This window comes from Macaca thibetana, chromosome X (genome assembly GCF_024542745.1).
Source record: "Macaca thibetana thibetana isolate TM-01 chromosome X, ASM2454274v1, whole genome shotgun sequence".
NCBI classification, from domain to species: domain Eukaryota; kingdom Metazoa; phylum Chordata; class Mammalia; order Primates; family Cercopithecidae; genus Macaca; species Macaca thibetana.
Genome location: NC_065598.1, coordinates 107,284,828 through 107,306,000, shown reverse-complemented (window position 1 = coordinate 107,306,000; position 21,173 = coordinate 107,284,828). Strand labels below are relative to the sequence as shown.

Below are 21,173 nucleotides of genomic sequence, written 5' to 3'. Positions count from 1 at the left end.
TAAAAATTAGCTGGACGTAGTGGCAGATGCCTGTAATTCCAGCTACTCAGGAGGCTGAGGCATAAGAATCACTTGAATCTGGGAGGTGGAGGTTGCATTGAGCTGAGATCATGCCACTGCACTCCAGCCTGGGTGACAGAGTGAGACTCTATCTCAAAAAAGAAAAAAAAAAGAGCTTTTCTGTTTCAGCATTATTAAGATATCAATGTAATCTTGCCACATTAATACCATTCTCAATTTTACCTTATAGTAAATGACTACTTACCTACCAATATAGGTAAAATTATTTTCTCATCTAAGGTTTAGTTACCAAATAAAATTTTTATTTCTAATCTTAATTTTAGGCAGATGTTAAAAGAGTGTCACTTGGGTAATATTTAGGAAGAATCCAATAAAGGCATTTTCTTGTTTGTTTCAAAATGGAATTTTTACTTTAATACACTTCTAGAACATAAGCAATTATTTTGGTCCTCAGTTACTAGCACTTACATACAATACAGACTAATACTCTACTGACAGAGATTAGGGATGCCTGCTGAGACAATTAGAACAATATGAAACAATTCATCCTGTTTTTATTTGCCATGACTGACATACCACCATCAGAACTCCAAAGAGAAGGGCAATGAGCAAGGTAATTTTTCTTGACATTATGAAACTGAACTATTTCATAAATGAACAAAAACTGCTTTTAGCATTCCAATTGCACCTCTAAATGTATTTTTATTGCTTGACCTGAGATCCACACATATTTTTATTTACAAAGTAATATAATCTGAGTTCCACTAACAGATGAACTTTCAGAAAACCCCTCTTTAAGTTGGAGACTCCCTACACATACAAATACATTTATTGCCATTTTTTAAAAAATCAGCTTGTTGGGCAAGGACTTCATGTCTAAAACACCAAAAGCAACAGCAACAAAAGCCAAAATTGACAAATGGGATCTAATTAAACTAAAGAGCTTCTGTACAGCAAAAGAAACTACCATCAGAGTGAACAGGCAACCTACAGAATGGGAGAAAAGTTTTGCAACCTACTCATCTGACAAAGGGCTAATATCCAGAACCTATAAAGAACTCAATCAAATTTACAAGAAAGAAACAAACAACCCCATCAAAAAGTGGGCAAAGGATATGAACAGACACTTCTCAAAAGAAGACATTCATACAGCCAACAGACACATGAAAAAATGCTCATCATCACTGGCCATCAGAGAAATGCAAATCAAAACCACAATGAGATACCATCTCACACCAGTTAGAACGGCAATCACTAAAAAATCAGGAAACAACAGGTGCTGGAGAGGATATGGAGAAATAGGAACACTTTCACACTGTTGGTGGGACTGTAAACTAGTTCAACCATTGTGGAAAACAGTGTGGTGATTTCTCAAGGATCTAGAACTAGAAATACCATTTGACTCAACCATCTCATTACTGGGGATACACCCAAAGGATTATAAGCCATGCTGCTATAAAGACACATGCACATGTATGTTTATTGCAGCACTATTCACAATAGCAAAGACTTGGAATCAACCCAAATGTCCATCAGTGACAGACTGGATGAAGAAAATGTGGCACATATACACCATGGAATACTATGCAGCCATAAAAAAGGATGAGTTCATGTCCTTTGTAGGGACATGGATGCAGCTGGAAACTATCATCCTCAGCAAACTATCGCAAGAACAGAAAACCAAACACCGCATGTTCTCACTCATAGGTGGGAACTGAACAATGAGATCACTTGGACACAGGAAGAGGAACATCACACACCAGGTCCTATTGTGGGGAGGGGGGAGGGGGAGCGATAGCATCAGGAGATATACCTAATGTAAATGATGAGTTAATGGGTGCAGCACACCAACATGGCACATGTATACATATGTAACAAACCTGCACGTTGTGCACATGTACCCTAGAACTTAAAGTATAATTAAAAAAAAAAAAAAAAAGGCAACCTATGGGAGAAAGACTATAGGTGTTTTTTTCTTTTTTTTTCTGAGATGGAGTCTTACTCTGTCACCAGGCTGGAGTACAGCAGTGTGATCTCGGGTCACTGAAACCTCTGCCTCCTGGGTTCAAACGACTCTCCTGCCTCAGCCTCCCGAATAGCTGGGACTACAGGCACACACCACCATGCTCAGCTAACTTTTGTATTTTCAGTAGAGACGGGTTTCACCATGTTAGTCAGGATGGTCTCAATCTCTTGACCTCGTGATCCACCCACCTTGGTCTCCCAAAGTGCTGGGATTACAGGCGTGAGCCACTGCACCCGGCTGTTTTAATTTAATACTTTTGTGCATTTTCAAACTTTTCTATAATGAGCTTTAAAAAGTATAAGCAAAAATGAAAAACAAAGTGAAACCACACACACAAAAAAAATCAGCTTGTATTTTGACTATTATATAGGAGCATAGCAAAAAGCCCAGTGCTCTAGCTACAGAATATTTTTTAAAAATAGCAGGAAATAAATTCATGAGTGGCATGAGATTCTACTCCTTGATACATATATGTATCAAATAACTTGTATACACAAATGCACATAGCAATATTAATAGCCAAAAAAGTGAAAGCAACCCAAATGTTCCTCAACTAATAGATAAAATATGATACAGACATACTTTGGAGATATCATGGGTTTGGTTCCAGAAAATAGTAAAGTCAATATTGCAAGGAAGTGAGTCACACCAATTTTTTGGTTTCCCAGTGCATATAAAAGTTATGCTTATGGCTGGGTATGGTGGCTCAGGCCCGTAATCCCAGCACTTTGGGAGGCTGAGGTGGGTGGATCGTGAGGTCGGGAGATCGAGACCATTCTGGCCAACATGGTGAAACCCCATCTCTACTGAAAATACAAAAATTAGCCAGGTGTGGTGGCACGTGCCTGTAATCCCAGCTACTCGGGAGGCTGAGGCAGGAGAATCGCTTGAACCTGGGAGGTGGAGGTTTCCGAGAGTGGAGATCACGCCACTGCACTCCAGCCTGGGCGACAGAGACTCCATCTCAAAAATAAATAAATAAATATACAATACAATACTGCTAAAAAAAAAAAAAATGCTGACAGAAATGAAAGGAGAAAAGGGAGAACACGCTGTTGGAAAAATGATGCCAATAGATTTGCTTGACACAAGGTTCTCATAAATCTTCAATTTGTAAAAAAATAAAAATCACAGTATCTGTAAACCACAATAAAGCAAAGTGCAACAAAATGGAGTATGCCAATACATCCATACAATGGATTTTTTTTGGCCATAAAAAAGAATAAAGTACTGATACATGCAACAACATGAACCTTGAAAATAGTATGCTTAGAGAAAAAAGTTAGTTGCAAAAGCCCACATATTGTATGATTCCATTTACATGAAATGTCCAGAATAGGCAAATCCATGGCCAAACTAGAGGAGTGATTGTTAAGGCCAGGAAGAATGGGGAGCACCTACTAATGAATACATGATATACTCTCGGGGTTAATAGAACTTAGATGGGAGAGTGAATGGGGAAAGAATTTGAGTTGAATCACCATGCCAGCAAAGCCTTAGGAGAAGAAAACCTGCTACATAGAGTTCACACAGGAGTAGAAAGAGATAAGGTTGGAAGACAGACTAGATTGTGGAAAGTCATAAATGCCATACTTAGTCTGTTGAACTTTAATCTACAGAAACCAAAGAATCACTGAAGAGTTCTGAGCTAGGAACACACACAAAGTGGAATAGTACCAGAGCAGCGAGACCAATGGAGACGCTACTCTAACTGTTCAGGGACAAGGTTATAAAGGCATGACCCAGGAAAGAGGCAGTGGGTATTTTTTAAAGACACTCTGTGAAACACTGATTTTTAATAAATCAGCCAAGGTTAACATGCAAAAATCAATTTTATTTTTATGTACAGGACAAAATAGGAAAATAAAAGTTTTAAAATTCTACTTACTACAGCTCCAAAAACCCAAATACATAGGAACACATTTAACAGAAGATGTAGAAGACTGCTACACCAAAAACAAAAACAAAAACAAACAAACAAACAAAAAAAACAAAACAAAAAAACGTTGAGAAACCAAACGCAACCTAAATAAATTAGCAGGTATACTATGATACCATATTCATGAATTCAAAGAGACCATACTGGTGAGCACTAGCATTCTCCCCAAATTAAGCTATAGATTATAAACACAATTCCTAATTTCCAGAAGGTTTTTTTTTTTTTTTGGTAAAATTTGATAGTGTAAGAGACATGCAAATGACCCTACCTTACTTCAAACCTTACTAAAAAGACAGTACAGTACTGATGTAAGGATTAAAAAATTGATCAACGCAACAGAAGAGGGCACGAAAATAGACGTGCACTTAAAACAGTCATTTGATTTTTGACTAAAACACCAAAGTGATCCAACGAGGAAAGGAAAATCTTTTGCACAAATGGTACTGCTGGAATACTGGAGATCCATAAAGAAAAAAAAAAAAATCACCTCCACTATCCACAAAAATGAATTTGAAATGGATAGTGGACTTAAACATAAAACTAAATGCATTAAGCTTTTAAAGGAAAACACAGGAAACAATCATAATGACTTTGGAGAAAGGCAAATAAGGCAAAGGGTTTTTGTTGTTTTTTTGTTTTTTTTTAATTTAAGTCAGAGTTTCACTCTACTGCCCAGGCCGGAGTGCAGTTGCATGATCTCGGCTCAGTACAACCTCCACCTCCTGGGTTCAAATGATTCTCCTGCCTCAGCCTCCCAAGTAGCTAGCATTACAGGCACGCACCACCTCTCCCAGCTAACTTTTGTATTTTTAGTAGAGACAGGGTTTCACCATGTTGGCCAGGCTGGACTCGAACTCCTGACCTCAAGTGATCCACCTGCCTCGGCCTCCGAAAGTGTTAGGATTACAGGTGTGAGCCACCACGCCTGTGGTGATTACAAAAGCAATATATACCAAACAATGATCAATTAGATTTTAATGGGTAGAATTAAAATCCTCTACCCATCAAAAGGCACCATGAAGAAAATAGATAAGCCACAGAATAGGAGCAGATACTCATAAAACATACCTGACAAAAGACTAGCATAGAGAATATGTAGAGAACTTCCACAACTCAATAACAAGCACCCAATAAAAAACAGAGTAGTCAAAATATGTGCACACTTTACAAAAAATATGCAAATAGCCAATAAGCACATGAAAAAAGTACTCAAACAACTGGATATCCACATGCAAAAATATGAATCTACACATACTTGACATACAAAAAAGCAACTAAAAATGGATCGCAGACCTAAAAGTAAAATGCAAAACATAAAAATCCTAGACGATAACACAGGAGAAAATCTAGATGACCCTGAGTCTGGCAATTACTTTTTAGATATAACACCACAGGCATGATCCATAAAAGAAATAATTTATATATTGGAGTTCTTTAAAAGTAAACACACCTGCTTTGCAAAAGACACTTAAAAGCCACAGGCTTGGAAAAAATATTTGCAAAAGATATACCTGATATAATGGACTGTTACCCAAAATATACAAAGAATTCTTAGAACTCAGTAAGAAAACAACCTGAATTAAAAATGGGCCAAACACCTTAACAGATGTTTCACCAAAGATATATAGATGGCAAATAAGCACATGAAAAGATGTTCCACGTCGGATTTCATAAGGGAAATGCAAATTAAAACAATGAGATATCATTACACACCTATTAGAATGGCCAAAATCCAGAACACTGACAATACCAAATACTGGTATGAATGTAGAACTATAGGAACACTCAATTCGTTGCTGGTGGGAATGCAAAATGATATAGCCACTCTGGAAGACAGTTTGACAGTTTCTTACAAAATAATACATATTCTAATTCAATAGAGCAATTGTAATCCTTGGTGTTTACCCAAAGAAGTTAAAAATATATTTCCAAAGGGTGCGGTGGCTGATGCCTGTAGTCCCAGCACTTCGGGAGGCCCAGGTGGGTGGATCATGAGGTCAGGAGTTCAAGACCAGCCTGGCCAACATGGTGAAACCCCATCTCTACTAAAAATACAAAAATTAGCCAGGTGTGGTGGTGGGTGCCTATAATCCCAGCTGCTCAGGAGGCTGAGGCAGGAGAATCGCTTGAGTCCGGGAGGCGAAGGTTGCAGTGAGCCAAGACCGCACCATTGCATTCCAGCTTGGGTGACAGAGCAAGACTCCATCTCTCTATATATATTTCCACAAAAAGACTTGCATGCGAATGTTTAGGGCAACTGTAACCAAAAGTGGAAGCAACCAAGATGTTATTCAGTAGGTGAATGGATCTATAAACTGTGGTACATTCGGATAATGATTTGGTGAGAAAACAAATACATACTGCTAAGAGCCACTCTGAAAAGGCTATATATTGCATGACTGCAACTATATGCCATTCTGGAAAAGTCAAAACTACAGAGACAGTAAAAAATAAGAGATTGCCAGGAGTTGGGGGATGAATACTAACAGGCAGAGCACAGATTTCTGGGGTAGAGATGCTCCATTATAGCATCCATGTGATGCTATAATTAAGGATACATGTCATCATTCATTTGTCCAAACTCATGAAAGCGCAAGAGCAAGAATGAACACTAATATAAACTATGGCTCCTGGATGATAATGATGTGCCAAGGTAGGTTCATCATTGTATCAAATATACCACTCTGGTATGGTGGGGGACACTGATAATATGGGAGGCTATGGACATGTGGGGGCTGGTGGAAAAGAGCAAATCCCTATGCCTCCCTCTCAATTTGGCAAGGAACAGAAAACCGCTCTATAAAATAGATTTTTTAAAAAACATGATCAGTCACCAGAACGGATAAAGTTAAAGAGAGTGGCGACAATAAATGTTGGTGAGCAAGACAAACTACTGGAATTCTCATATACTGCTGGTGGAAGTGTAACATGGTACAACTTTGGAAAAAATGTTTGGCAGTTACTTATAAAAGTAAACACATATCTCTCTATGACCCAGCAATTCCACTGCTAGGTATCTGCACAAGGGAAATAAAAACGCATGTTTACAAAGACTTTTACAAGAATGTTCATAGTAGCTTTTTTCATAACAGCCCCAAACTGGAAATAGTCCAGCTATCTATCACCAACAGGAGAATGGACAAACTGTGGAACAGTCATACAATGAAATGCTACTTGGCAATGAAAACAAATGGACTACTGACACATGCAACAACAGACAAATCTCAAAATTATGCCAAGTTTAAGAAGCTTTCTATAAAGATTATATACTATATGATTATATTTCTATAAAATTCTAAAACAGGTAAAACTAATCTATGGTAGAAAAAAGTACAAACAGTGGTTACCTCTAGGGGGAGCATGGAAAAAACTGGGAAGGAGCATGAGGGAAATTTGTGGGACAATGTTAATACTTTATACCTTGATAGGGATTTGGGTTACACAAGTGCATGCATGCATATGTTAAAACCAAGCTAATGTGCATTTAAGTTTTGTACATTACATGTAAACTGTACATCAAAAGGAAAAAACTATTTAATGATATCTATCCTGAAGTTTTTATGGGGAAGTGTACAAATGTCTACAATTTACTTCTAAATGTATCAAAAAGAAGATGGATTAATAGAGATGAATGGAGGGAAAGATGGACAGATATGTGATAAAGTATAAACGTTAATGATAGAATCTAAGTGATAGATATTACTTCATTTTAAAATTCAACTTGGATGAATATTTGAATATTGTCATAGTAAAATAATGGAAAAATACAAAATCAGCATTATGTGGTGACTAAGTACATCTCGGGCATATGTAGGTAAGGGAAGGGAGAGTAGTAAAGAAATCAGGGTTTAGATATTGGGCAAATTAGGTGGAAATGATACCACTATTAACAAAATAAAAAACCAAGGAGAAAAGCCAACGTTTTGTGTGGCCTGGGGAAAAGATAAATATGAGGAATTTCATTGTTGAAATGAAAACTAAAAAGCTAAGTGAAAATGTCTAGCAAGTATCTGGAGACAAGTAACTAAAACTTCTGATGCCAAGGCTAGCTAGATTTAGGAATAAACTACGTAGAAGTAACAGTGAAGTTTAAAGGTAGGGAAAAAACAGAAGGAAGTTAAAGAAAATCTTGGTTATTAGTGGTTGGAAAAAAAAATCAAAAATAGAGAAGCAGCTAGGAAAACCAAGAAAATGTTATAGCAAGAAGGTATAAGCTACAAACAATTCTCAACTATAATTCTCTTGAGAAATATGCCAAACTGAGGAGTAATAAAGAACCTCCAATGAAAAACTACTCCTTAGATGTTTAAGAAAACACAGCTGAAATTCAAGGCAGATAAGACTCCTAATCCCCACTCCCCCAAATCTTTAAAATTCAATTGAAATTCTAAATATAAAAGACTGCAATAATTCATGCACTTGTGGAAAGAATTTAAGAAATAAAGAAAAATTTGATACCAAGTCCTGTTTTGCAAGAAAAACAGTTAAGAAAAGCAGACATCCATTTGAGAATCTTCTTCAGGGTAGGCATGTAGCTACAAACAAAACAAAACAAAACAAAACAAAATAGCAGCACACGTCAACTCAACCATCCACTTGTTGGTTATGTAGAAGATATTCTCAGTTTTCTGCTTTTAATTGCTCCTTTCCTTAGTCACTTCCAGCATTGTGTTCTCAAGTCAATTTTCATTTGGTTCCCCATTCCCCAATAGGTCAACCAAAGACAGATATGCTCTAACAGTATTTTTTAAGTCTCAGACCCCTCACCTAAATCTCAAAATCTACTTACCTTGAGGCAAATCACTGCCACTTGGATCACAGGAATAAGGTGGAGGTGGTAGTGGTGGTGGTGGTTGTAAGTTTGAAGCCTCTCCCACATCAAGAGGAGGAGGAGGAGGAGGAGGAGGAGGAGGTGGTGGTGGTGGTGGTGGCGGCGGTGGTGGTGGTGGTGGTGGTGGTGGTGGTAGAGAGGCACCAGCATGAGGAATAGGAGCAGAATGGCATGGATAGGATGGTGAGGCAATCACTAACAAAGAAACAAAACATAAAGTAGCAATACACAACTATAACACCTTATGAACAGCAGGCTCATTTACTTTTCTTGTCTCCAGTATGGTCAAAGAACTCTTAATTCTTATGGTTTGGCTTTAAAAAAAAAAACTTGGACAGTGAATTGTCTACATTCTCTTAGACATACCAATGGAGAGCTTGTTCATAACAAGTCATTTTGATTTAAGAAAAGTATTGGAAATTAAAAGGGAAAAAACTGGAAGAGGCAGAGCTTTGACTATCAGACTTTGAACATTTAGCTAACAGGTACATAAGTAAAACATAATTAAAGCAAAATTTTTACTTAGTTTAATACCCAATGCAAATTTAAGAATGTTTTCAGCAATCTGTCACTCTCAGTCAAATCACAAAATGCAGAAGCTAATAAGAGATGGACTAAGTGCACAGACTACAGATTTTAGCAATCCTAGAAAGTTTCTACTGGTAGCATCTCAGGAATATAGGGAATTTTAAATCATGAACGTTCCATTTCTAAGAAGGTACAGAATCTAAAAACAGGATAGATACAATATCTTATCCCTTTAGCTTTCTATACCTGTTACTATAGCTTAGAAATAATCAATATTTAAAAGTTTGTTTTTGACATAAGAAATTCAGATGTAATTATATTTAAATATTAATCCTCTGTGACGATAAAGGAAACAATGTGGTTACAACCTAGTAAAAACACATACCTGCATATATATATAACATGTAAATTTGTTAATTTTTTTTACAAAAGATGAATAATACAAACCCTTCAAGTTTAAACTGAATCATTTTAGCCAGCTGAAACCCAAGTACAAAATTTCATCATTTTGTTATCTGCATTATCATCTTAACCCTAAGAAACATAGAAAGTTTAGTCTTATCATTCTATAAATGTTTAAAGTCAGAGTTTCAGCACACTGAGTTTAGCATAGGAACAATTCACACAACCTGAATTTGTTACTCTGATATTTTAGCAAGACATAATCCACATTGTTTCCGTTTAGTGACCAGTACTAACAATATACTCATCTATATCTTTCGTACATTTACAGGCTAACAGTAATAGATCTGTGTCTTCAGGTGATCTAAAATTTGATAAACAACTGTTTAGGAGTGATGCAATTATCTCTTGATTGTGGTGGTGGTTACACAACTCTATGCATTTGTCAAAGCTCACAGAACTGGGCACCAAAAAAATGAATTATTCTGTATCTAAATTAAACAGTAAATTTTTAAAGCTTGCTCAACTAGCTGTTTTGGAGTTTTGTCATATATTTAGGAATCTCTACTTTTACAGTTTTGGGAGAGGAATTTAATTTTCAGAATATCCCCAAATGTTCTAGACATACATTTTTTTAAAATAAAATGGCTCCCCCAACAAAGCTCTGCTCTTACTCCTTTTAAACTAGCACTGAAAATGTATCATACCATTTAAAAAAAAAAAAGCAAATGGAGAAAGGCAATTAGCTGAAGACAGTAGCATGTGATTATGATCACTAGATAAAAACCAACTACTAGACATAGAAGTGGCTAAATACATTCTCATGTGCCTGAAAGAATCAAGAGTAGACACAATTTGGAGGTTACTTTGTCTGAATTCACCTTCCTTATAAATGCACAGTATTACAATAAACCCTCTAAGTAAAAGCTTTTACAATTTCAAGTTTCTAAAGAGATGCATGAGCATCTCATCCTCAGACTTAAGAAGAGCTCCACAGGCTTAACAGATACACTTCAAGGAATGGCTCAAGAATTACAGAAACGTCTTCTAAAATATTAGTAGAAATCAATGTAATGCATTCAGAATGCTTATTTCCCCTGTCCATGTAACTGTAGTCTGCTTCAGGACACTTCAGAAGAGAACATAACTATAATAAGATACTGCTGCTTCTCTAGAAATCACAGAGCAGGGCCAAGGCCAAGGTGTGGTGAGATGCTCCAGTGCAAAATTTAAGGGGCTACCAAAACTAATATAAAGAAAACTATTATGAATACAACATCAAAATTTTCAATAAAGACAGGATCTAACCCTGTACTTACATGACCCCAAGAGTATATGCCTTACTCAACTCACCTTAAACCTGATCCACAGATCCTGTCTTTATTTAAAATTGATACTTTGTTCTCAATTTTTTTTATAATCATCTTTATTTTTAAAAACGATGAATTAAAGTGTTATTATCTTGATTACTGTATTTTTTTTTTTGGCATTCCATTAAATTTTGCATTCAGGGACAGTCACTGATCCCAGCCCTGGCAAAAGACTTGGGAACATTTACTGAAATCCAGAGTTTGAAGTTGACAGGATTTAATGCCTAAAAGGAGACTCATACTTAAAGGTAATCATCATATCTTGTTACCTTGCAGATTAGAAGTCACTTAAGGATGGAAGGGGCCTGCCAGAGAGACATATGAAGAACAAAGTGGGAAAAATCAGTTGTTTCATCAATAGGATTGACAAGAATGACAAAGAGCAACTAAAAAGCAGCCGGATCTAGTAAAGATCTATAGTTGAGGTTCATTAAGTGACTGAGAGAACAAAAAGTAAATAAATGAAGGCAGTATGCATTTTTAGAAAAATCTGGCATTTAAATGGTAATCTTTCAATGATTCCACATAAATAAAACATTACAATGCTTGCTTCATCTGTCACTTGAATTTAAGCTCAGACAGCTGCTAAAAGCAGACAGCAAACACTTTCCCTTACAACTAGCATAAAGTAGTAAAAGTAGGGTCTACATTAACATTTCCAGTGAAAAATTTATATCATCATCAACATTTATTGTCTGTTTTTGTTCCAGGCACTGTGCTAGGCACTTTTGTGTTTTTTTGAGAAAAAGTCTCACTTTTGCCTAAGCTGGAGTGTAATGACATGATCTCAGCTCACTGCAACCTCCAACTCTCGAGTTCAAGTGATTCTCCTGCCTCAGCCTCCAGAGTAGCTAGGATTATAGGCATGTGCCACCATGCCTGGCTAATGTTTGTATTTTTAGTAGAGATGGGGTTTCCCCATGTTGGCCAGGCTGGTCTCGAACTTCTAACCTTAGGTGACCCACCCACCTCGGTCTTCCAAAGTGCTGGGATTACAGGCATGAGCCACCACGCCCTGCCCAATTTTTTTTTTTTTTTTTTTTTTGAGACGGAGTCTCGCTCTGTCGCCCAGGCTGGAGTGCAGTGGCACAATCTCCACTCACTGCAAGCTCCGCCCCCCAGGTTCACGCCATTCTCCTGCCTCAGCCTCCCATGTAGCTGGGGCTACAGGTGCCTGCCACTGCGCCCGGCTAATTTTTTGTATTTTTTAGTAGAGACAGGGTTTCACAGTGTTAGCCAGGATGGTCTCGATCTCCTGACCTTGTGATCTGCCCGTCTCGGCCTCCCAAAGTGCTAGGATTACAGGCCTGAGCCACCACGCCCGGCCCACTTTATCTTTTTATGAATAAAACAGATATAGCAAACAAATCAAATACGTTGCTTAATGAGTTATTTTAATGTGGATACTACCCACGTCTAGAAATACTTTTCCCTCCTACCATAACCAACCGTTGTTTTGACTTTAATAGTAATCACTTCCTTGGGGTCTTTTCAGAGTTTTGTCACTCAAATGTGCATCCTTGAACAGTTTTTTAGTTTTATCCATTAAAAAAATTGGATATTTCTTGACTGTATTAATCTATTGGTCCTTCCTCCATCCATTTCCTGACAAGTTCTGCTTTAAAGAACCTGGGCCCTTTGATCTGACAAGCTTCCCATAGTCTGGATTTTGCAGATTACATACTCATGCTGCAATCCAACATGTTATTCTGTATTTCCTGTCAATAGGCAGCTAGATCAAGGAAACTGAATCAGATTCAGGACTGATTCTTCTGGGACATCTATAGCTAAAGTTTGACTGACTTTGCAATCTTAGTAGCTACTGATGTTTAATGTTCATCCATTTAATAGGGACTGCAAAATTATTGTCACTTTTTAATTGATTAGTTAGAATACTATTACAAAAAGATACTTACCCTCATCTATTTGTTTATTCAGTGGTATAGTTCATATAAGGAAGGCAGAATAAATGCTTGATTATTTCATGTTCCAGTTTTCAAGAAAATTTATTGATTTCCTATCATCCTCTTAAAGTAAGCAATTTTTAAAATATCACTAAGAACTTTTATATTCAACATACTTGGTATATTCCAATCTATTGCAATGATCATTGAGGCTCAAATTGTTCCATCTTTGGCCAGTGGGAATCTCTCTTTGTGATGGTTTCTGAGTCCTTTTGACATGATGCCTATACTCTGATAATGTTCCTTGCTATCTGGTATGACAGGATGTTCCAGGATCATCTTGAACATTTCCTGCCCAGACCTGGAGTCAGCCATTTCTCCACAGAGCCCAGTTTATTTTAAAAGTAATAAATGTTATTTTAAGACCACAAACTAGGTGCTAGGAATACTTATTGTTTTCAGGCCTTTCAGTGGACAGAGCGAGGAAACATTTACATATATTAAAAGATAAAATATCTCAAGTTCATACTGATACTTCTAATTCAAATTCAAGACTATAAAAGCTTTTAATTAGCCTCTATAACATCTGTATTACCTTTTTTCCCACACTAAGAATCCTGGTTCATTAGGACACAGGGGATAAAATTTGAATATCCCATAATTACTCATTTGCTTTAGCCCACATTACACAGTCTCAGAATAGCTTTCTGAGTATTAAAGAATCTGATGTGACTGACAGCATGCAAAAAGGCTTTGCCCATAGTCTCTCAATTCTATCATCTAAAAAAATAACTACATCTATACCCTCCAAACATAAGGCTATTACATAGTACAGTCTCAACTTCTCAGCCCTCACATGTCTTACTTCTACGGGTAACTATGTATTTAATACTTATCATCACGTCTTATGTCTCTAATGTCTTTAATTGTTCTGCCTCTAATTGTTCTGCTACAGAATAACAGAACAATGTCTCTAATTGTTCTGGTAGCCTAAAACTCTGGTAACCTAAAACTCAAAGTTCATTCTCTAGTACACTGTTGTGCAATACAACTTTTTGTGATGGCAAAAATATTCTATATCTCTGCTGTCCAATATAGTAGCTACTAGCCACATGTGGCTTTTAGCACTTGGTATGTGGCTGATGCAACTACAGATTTACTTAACTGTAATTAACTTAGTTTCCACACATGGCTAGTGATTACCCTGCTTGACAGCACAGCTCTCACAGATTCATCAGGAAGGGTTCATGGGAATAATATTCTTGGGTTCTCACATGTTGTCCTTTGTGCTTGAAAATCAGTTTGAATGGATACAAAATTGTTGGTTCACATATTCCTTCCTTGGGTATCTTAAATGTTATTCCACTTTCTTCCAGCATAAAACAATGCTGTCAAAGTTTGATGATTATCATTGTATTTCTCTTATATGCCATAAACTCTTAGATACTCAGGACTTTTTAAGTCTGACAATTTTATTAGAATATTCTTCTGTCCATCACTCTGGGTCAATATTCTCAGGTATTCAGGGTGCTGTTTCAAGTACGTACTTTTAAAACTTTTTAAACTTATGCTTTGACTCTGTGTCCCCACTCAAATTTCATCTTGAATTGTAAACTGAGCTGTAATCCCCAGGTGTTAAGGGAGAGGCCTGGTGGGAGGTGACTGGATCATGGGAGCGGTTTCCTCTATGCTGTTCTTGTGATAGTGAGTAAATTCTCATGAGATCTGATAGTTTTATAAATGGCAGTTTCTCCTGCTCTCTCTCTCTCTCTCTCTCCTGGCACCTTGTGAAGAAGGTGTCTGCTTTCCCTTTGCTTTCCGCCATGATGACAAGTTTCCTGAGGCCTCCTCAGCCATGCAGAACTGTGAATCAATTAAACCTCTTTCCTTTATATGTTACCCAGTCTTAGGCATTTCTTTATAGCAGTGTGAAAACGACCTAATACAAAACTTCAGCAAAGTTTTCTAAATTATAGCTTTTAGTATTATTTTGTTCCTTTACTTTGGTTTTCTTTTTCAGGGACTTCTATCCGTGTTTGATCTTGTTTGCCTAACTTCAAATATGTCGCTTTTAAATCTTTATCTTCATTTTCTTTCAATTTTAGATTTCCCTCTTCTTACATCTTTATTTAAAAAAAAAAAAAAAAAAAAAAAAAAGGTTTACGGCCGGGTGTGGTGGCTCATGCCTATAATCCCAGCACTTTGGGAGGTTGAGGTGAGTGGATCACTTAAGCCTAGGAGTTCAAGACCAGCTTGGGCAACATGGCAAGACCCCGTCTCTACAAAAACACAGTAATTAGCCAAGTTTGGTGGAGTGTGCCTATAGTCCTAGGTACTAGGAGGCTGAGGCAGCAGGATTGCTTGAACCCTGAAGATCCAGGCTGCAGTGAGCCATGATCATGCCACTGCACTCTACCCTTGGTGACAGAGCAATACCCCGTCTCGGAAAAAAAAAAAAAATTAAAGCCTACAGCACTCATTTCTCTTAAAGCATTATCTGCTGTACATACAGTGTGGGTATCCCTAATTTGAAAATCTGAAATTCAAACTGCTCCAAATTCCAAAACTTTTTGAGTGCCTACATAGTGCTCAAAGGAAATGCTCATTGGAGAATTTTGGAAATTCAGATTAGGGATGCTCAACAAGTATATTGCAAATATTTTCAAATCTAAAAGAATCCTAAGTCCAAAACACTTCTAGTCCCAAGCATTTTGAATAAAGAATACTCAACCTGAATTTGCTCAAGCTCATTATAGTTTAGTTTCCATTACTAAAACGACCTTCTCCCATTTATAATTCTTTTCTGAGTTCTATTACCTCGGGTAAGTTTTTCTAATTCTGATTTATGTTATTCCTTAATGTTTTGTATTATTAAAATCTGTAGCTCATTTTGAACTAGTTTGTCACAGTTTTAGTTTGTTTAGTTCTGTTTAGTGTTTCACTTCTAACATGTTTTCATTGTCTGTAGGGACATTCTGCTTTTTATTCCTTAAGATATATTCGTGTAGCATTTGACCTTAATCTTTTTCTTTTGTTCTTTTCCCTGACCTGCTCTTTTCTCTATCCTGATCGATTCAGATTCCATTCTTTAGCAGTTTCTTCCCAGTGAGGAATACTATCCTAAAAGGGAGCTCTGGCAGGTCAATTTTGAAGAGTTAGAGGTTAAATTGTTTTAAGCCCTTTAAGTCCTTCTACTATGTGCCGCATGCACTCATCCAGTATTAGAGAAACCAAATCCCTTCCCAGTTTTGGCTGCTGCTTCCAAATTTTCGGCCCCACTTTCCAGTAACTTCTTATTCACTGGAATTCTCAGGTACATAAGACAACATCCTCAATGCTTCTATGTAAGAAGAGGTCTGCTCCCTCACAGACCCTGATAGCACGCAGGTCTTGTGACTGGTGGTTTGTCCCTACCTGCTTAAATCCTGGGGTTCATGGGGATACCTCGTCACCTAGTTTTTTGTAGGTGTCATGGGTTTTGACTTCACTATTTCCATTTTTATTCTGAGACTCAGAAAAGCTAATGCTGTTGTTGCCACCACCTTCCTAAAAGTCTGCTGATAACTTAAAATTTTATTAACTCACTGAAAATCCACAACCACTTCATAAATTGGTACTATCAGTACCCCCAAGTCACAGATAAAAAGCTTCAACAATTTGTACAAAATTGTACAATAAGTTGTAAAACCACAATTCTAACCCAGATCTTTTAAATTCCAGAGCCTGTATCTTTTATTATGATATTTACAGGACAATTATTCATTACAAAGGAATGTATTTTATAGAATTCCTGAAAAGTTTGCTATAAGGTGAGAAACATCATTATCTTAACTCTTATACGATAAAACTTAACTCAAGGTTTGAGAAACTAGTACAAGTCCCCTAATTCAGCAGGTAGCAAAATGAAAGGTATAAAATCTTACCTGCACGAAATTTGCAATAAACTTGAATCCCTGACTCTCAAATCTCATGGATTTGAGATTATGTTCAATGGCAGAACATAATTTATTAAGTAGGTTAAATAAATTTAATTCTGGAAATTAAAGTAATGGTATCTGATAACCAGAATAGCTGGATGTGCATGTTCATGAATAGGAAAAGAGGCTTCCAAAGTAAGCATCCGCTAATAACCTACCTGGCCTGCCGTGTGTAGGTGGAGATACAAATAGAGGCTGTATAGCATTCTGTGAGGAAACTGAAGTAGTACTAACAGCTTGATTAGCTGCTGCACCATTAGATAAGACTGGAGCTGGAACATTATTGGCACAGGAAGCTGCAACTGCTGCAATATTTCCCATCACCTGTAAATGTGGAAGAAAGTTCAAAACTCTAAGTTTGGTTTCTCAAACAGTAGATTATCTGAACCTAAACTTCAGAAAACAGTAATTAGACAACTAAAACACTGAAAATCAATCTTTATGTAAACCTTATATAGGAAGGTTATTTCTTCCAGAAGATCTTAGGTCACTTGAGAGCTTTGATTTTTTAATTCATTTATTCCTTAAAAGGTAATACACTAATATGATTTGAAAATCAAGTATTAAATCGTATACAACGGAAAGTTTTCCTCCAAGCCCTGTCCTCCGTCTGCCTAGTTGCCTGCTCCCCAGTTAACCTCTGGGCTTCCTGCATATTATTCCAAAGATTTGTAACATATATATATATTTTTGAGACAGTGTCTCACTCCCATCGCCCAGGCTGGAGTGCAGTGGCATGATTTCATTCACTGTAGCCTCAACTTTCCAGGCTCAAGTGATTCTCCCACCTCAGCCTCCCGAGTAGCTTAGGACTACAGTCACGCACCACCACACGCAGCTAATTTTTTATATTTTTAGTAGAGATGGTTTTGTCATGTTGCTAAGGCTGGTGTTTAACCCCTGGGCTCCAACAATCTGCCTGCCTTAGCGTCCCAAAGTGCTGGGATTACAGGCATGAGCCACTGCATCTGGCCTACACTTTTTTCTTTTTTAAAGAGAAAAGGTGCCTTGCATTTTTTATAACATTGTAAGACTATATTTTTTTTTCTGCTTAGGCCACAGCTCCTTAACAGAATAAACTATTTTTCCACAGCACGCAGTACAGGGCTGTGCACAGAAAGATATTCAATAAATGGTAACAGAAGCCTCTTGAACATACTGTCCTCACTGGGAGTCTCCATTTTCTTACCACCCAACCACAGTGTGGCTGCTACCCACACTGGTTTTCTGAAACTGTATTCAAAGTCACTAGTGGTCTCTATGGCAACAGATCTTAATAGACTTTTGTTAAGCCTTATGTTGCTTGACCTCTTGGCAGCAACTGACACCTGGCTGCTCCTTGAAACATTCTCTTCCTAGGGCTTCCATAATATTCCTCTCTCCTCCCTCCTTGGATGTTCCTTCTCTGCCCATTTTCTAAAATTTGATAATTCATGGGCTCTGTTCCAGATACTCTTCTCAACCTCTTCCTTTGCCCAGGATGATCTTGTTTACTCCTATGGTTTCAGCTACCTTTTTATAATGCTGACTCTCGATTCTACAGGAAAGCTTTAAAATTAAGTTTCAGTTAATGAGACAGAATTGACAGGTAATTTAGATTAACTCACTCTTTATATAAAAGAGGTTCACAGTAAACTATGAGTAATCTAAAGCCAGCACATAGAACAGTGTCTGGAACACAGTAGATGCTCAATAATTTGTTGAATTAATTTACTAATCACTGTGTCAGACACCAGAAGGTACAATAATACCTAAAGGAACGAAAGCAGTTGCTTTGAAGTATGATGAAGGTAAATGAAAAGAGAAAATTCATTTTTCTCTGTTCAGGCCACTGTAACTGCTTAATAACACTATGAAGATTACCTTCTGGGGGTAGTTGTACGAGGTAACTGTGTCCTGAGGAGACATAGAACATGATTTTCTGTCCTGAAGAGACTTTAATGAATACAAAAATATAGTTACATAAAAAAAAACCACATCAATAACTTTGTTTCAACTATATGAAAGTGTTCAGTCCTGAAATAATTCAAATTTGGAAGTGACTCCTAAGACAAAGCTCTAAAAGTTGTCACTCTAAAACGTGATGTAGGTGACTGTTTTGTTACGTATCTACAGAAATCCTCAGCACATCTAACTCAAGTCCTGATGTAGATACTAAAATGTAACTGATGATTGAAATCTAAACACCTTTTCAGTGATCTTTACCTTAAAAGCTTCAAGTACCATAGGACCAACAATAGTTTTGCTTAAAAAAAAAAAAAAAAAAAAAAAAAAGGCATTCTATCTGAATATGTAGCTTGGTACAAGGGTAAACTGGTTATTCAGCTGCATTTTATCTAAGTGGGATTTAACAGATACTGTAAGATTCAAATATCATTCTCCTCTGGCTTAAGACCCTGTCTTTCTAAAAGTAAAAATGATTTTGAATGGCTTGGACACATGAATGATAGACTGTCATGGCAGCAAGAACTCTAGCAGCAGAGACTGGTTACATTAGTAAGAGCACAGACAGAACAGGGAAAGGAAATCACAGGAAACAATGAGAAGTACCTTACTGTGAAAAGGTGAGCCCCACTTAACACGGACAATTCCAAAGTCTGTGTTCAAGTATAGCCAAAGCCCCTGCCAAAAAGCAAACATTTGCCCTGGCTCAGAAGTTCCCAAGTGAATACCAAATGCTTCTACAGAAACATTTATTTGAGTGTTAGACATGGAAATAAGAAGTATAAATAAATGTTCATGAGTTCTTAGAAGGCTGTGCCTGGAAATCTTTATTCAAAGAGCCCTGCGTTGGACAAAAACAAAGATAAATAGATGGGACTTAATTAAGCAAAAAAGCTTCTGCACAGCAAAAAGAAATAACCAGCAGAGTAAACAGACAGACAACCCACAGAGTGGCAGAAAATCTTCGCAATCTAGCAATCTATACATTCGACAAAGGACTAATATCAAGAATCTACAAGAAACTCAAATCAGCAAGAAAAACACAATCCCATCAAAAAGTGAGCTAAGGACATAAATAGACAATTCTCAAAAGATACACAAATGGTCAACAAACATATGAAAAAGTGTTCAACATCACTAATTATCAGGGAAATGCAAATAAGAACCATTATGTGATACCGCCTCACTCCTGCAAGAATCGCCATAATAAAAAATATCAAAAAATAGATGTTGGCATGGATGTGGTGAAAAGGGAACGTTTTTATACTGTTGGTGGGCATGTAAACTAGCACAACCGTGTACACTATTTTCCACTATGGAAAACAGTGTAGAGATTCCTTAAAGAACTAAAAGCAGAACTATCATTTGATCTAGCAATCCCACTCCTGGGTATGTACCCAGAGGAAAATAAGTCATTACACAAAAAAGATACTAGTACATATATGTTTATAGCAGCACAATTTGCAATTGCAAGAATATGGAACCAGCCCAAATGTCCATCAACCAACAAGTGAATAACGAAAATGTGGTGTATATATACCACGGAATACTATTCAGCCATACAAAGAAACAAAATAATGGCATTTGAACCAACTAAATGGAATTAAAGACCATTATTCTAAGTGAAGTAACTCAGGAATGGAAAACCAAACACTGTATGTTCTCACTCATAAATGGAAGGTAAGCTATGAGGACACAAAGGCATAAGAATGATACAATGGACTTTGGGGACTTGGGGGAAATGGTGGGAAGTGGGTGAGGGATAAAAGACTATACATTGGGTACAGTGGTACACTGCTCAAGTGATGGGTGCGCTGAAATCTCAGAATTCACCACTAAAGAATTTAGTCATTGTAACCAACCACCATCTGTTCTCCAAAAAACCTATTGAAATTAAAAATTAAAAACGAGGTTTTTTTTTAAATGTATGCTGATAATTCTGAAGACATTTATCCTTTATTTTAGCAACAACAGAAATTTGCTATGGATTTGGTGATGGGGGCAGGGGGCTTGGAACATATGAAGAAATTGAAAGCTACTGGAGTTGTTTAAATTCAGAACAAAAAGGAACATGTGACAAGTGAAATTGAAGGAACAGAAAAAAAAGTATTATCATCCCTCATGGTAAGATTCTTACTTGCCTTTTCACTTGGATGGCTACTTCAAAAGGTGATATCAAAAGCACACGATATGAGAATAGTAATGGTGGCAGGAAATGGGGAAAAAAACTT

The 21,173-nt window shown here is 37.0% G+C and overlaps 1 protein-coding gene across 6 annotated transcripts in view; it reads right to left on the bottom strand.

Annotated features, from left to right (window-relative positions):
* ALG13 (ALG13 UDP-N-acetylglucosaminyltransferase subunit) overlaps nt 1-21,173 on the bottom strand; it is an 81,729-nt gene that overhangs the window by 7,896 nt on the left and 52,660 nt on the right. For all 6 annotated transcript variants that reach the window (XM_050776748.1, XM_050776751.1, XM_050776752.1 and 3 more), the window contains 3 exons: nt 18,862-18,933; nt 17,157-17,322; nt 8,776-9,012 (listed from right to left, as the gene is read on the bottom strand). In XM_050776748.1, the coding sequence (XP_050632705.1) occupies nt 8,776-9,012; nt 17,157-17,322; nt 18,862-18,933 (475 nt within the window). The remainder of the gene's footprint in view (nt 1-8,775; nt 9,013-17,156; nt 17,323-18,861; nt 18,934-21,173) is intronic.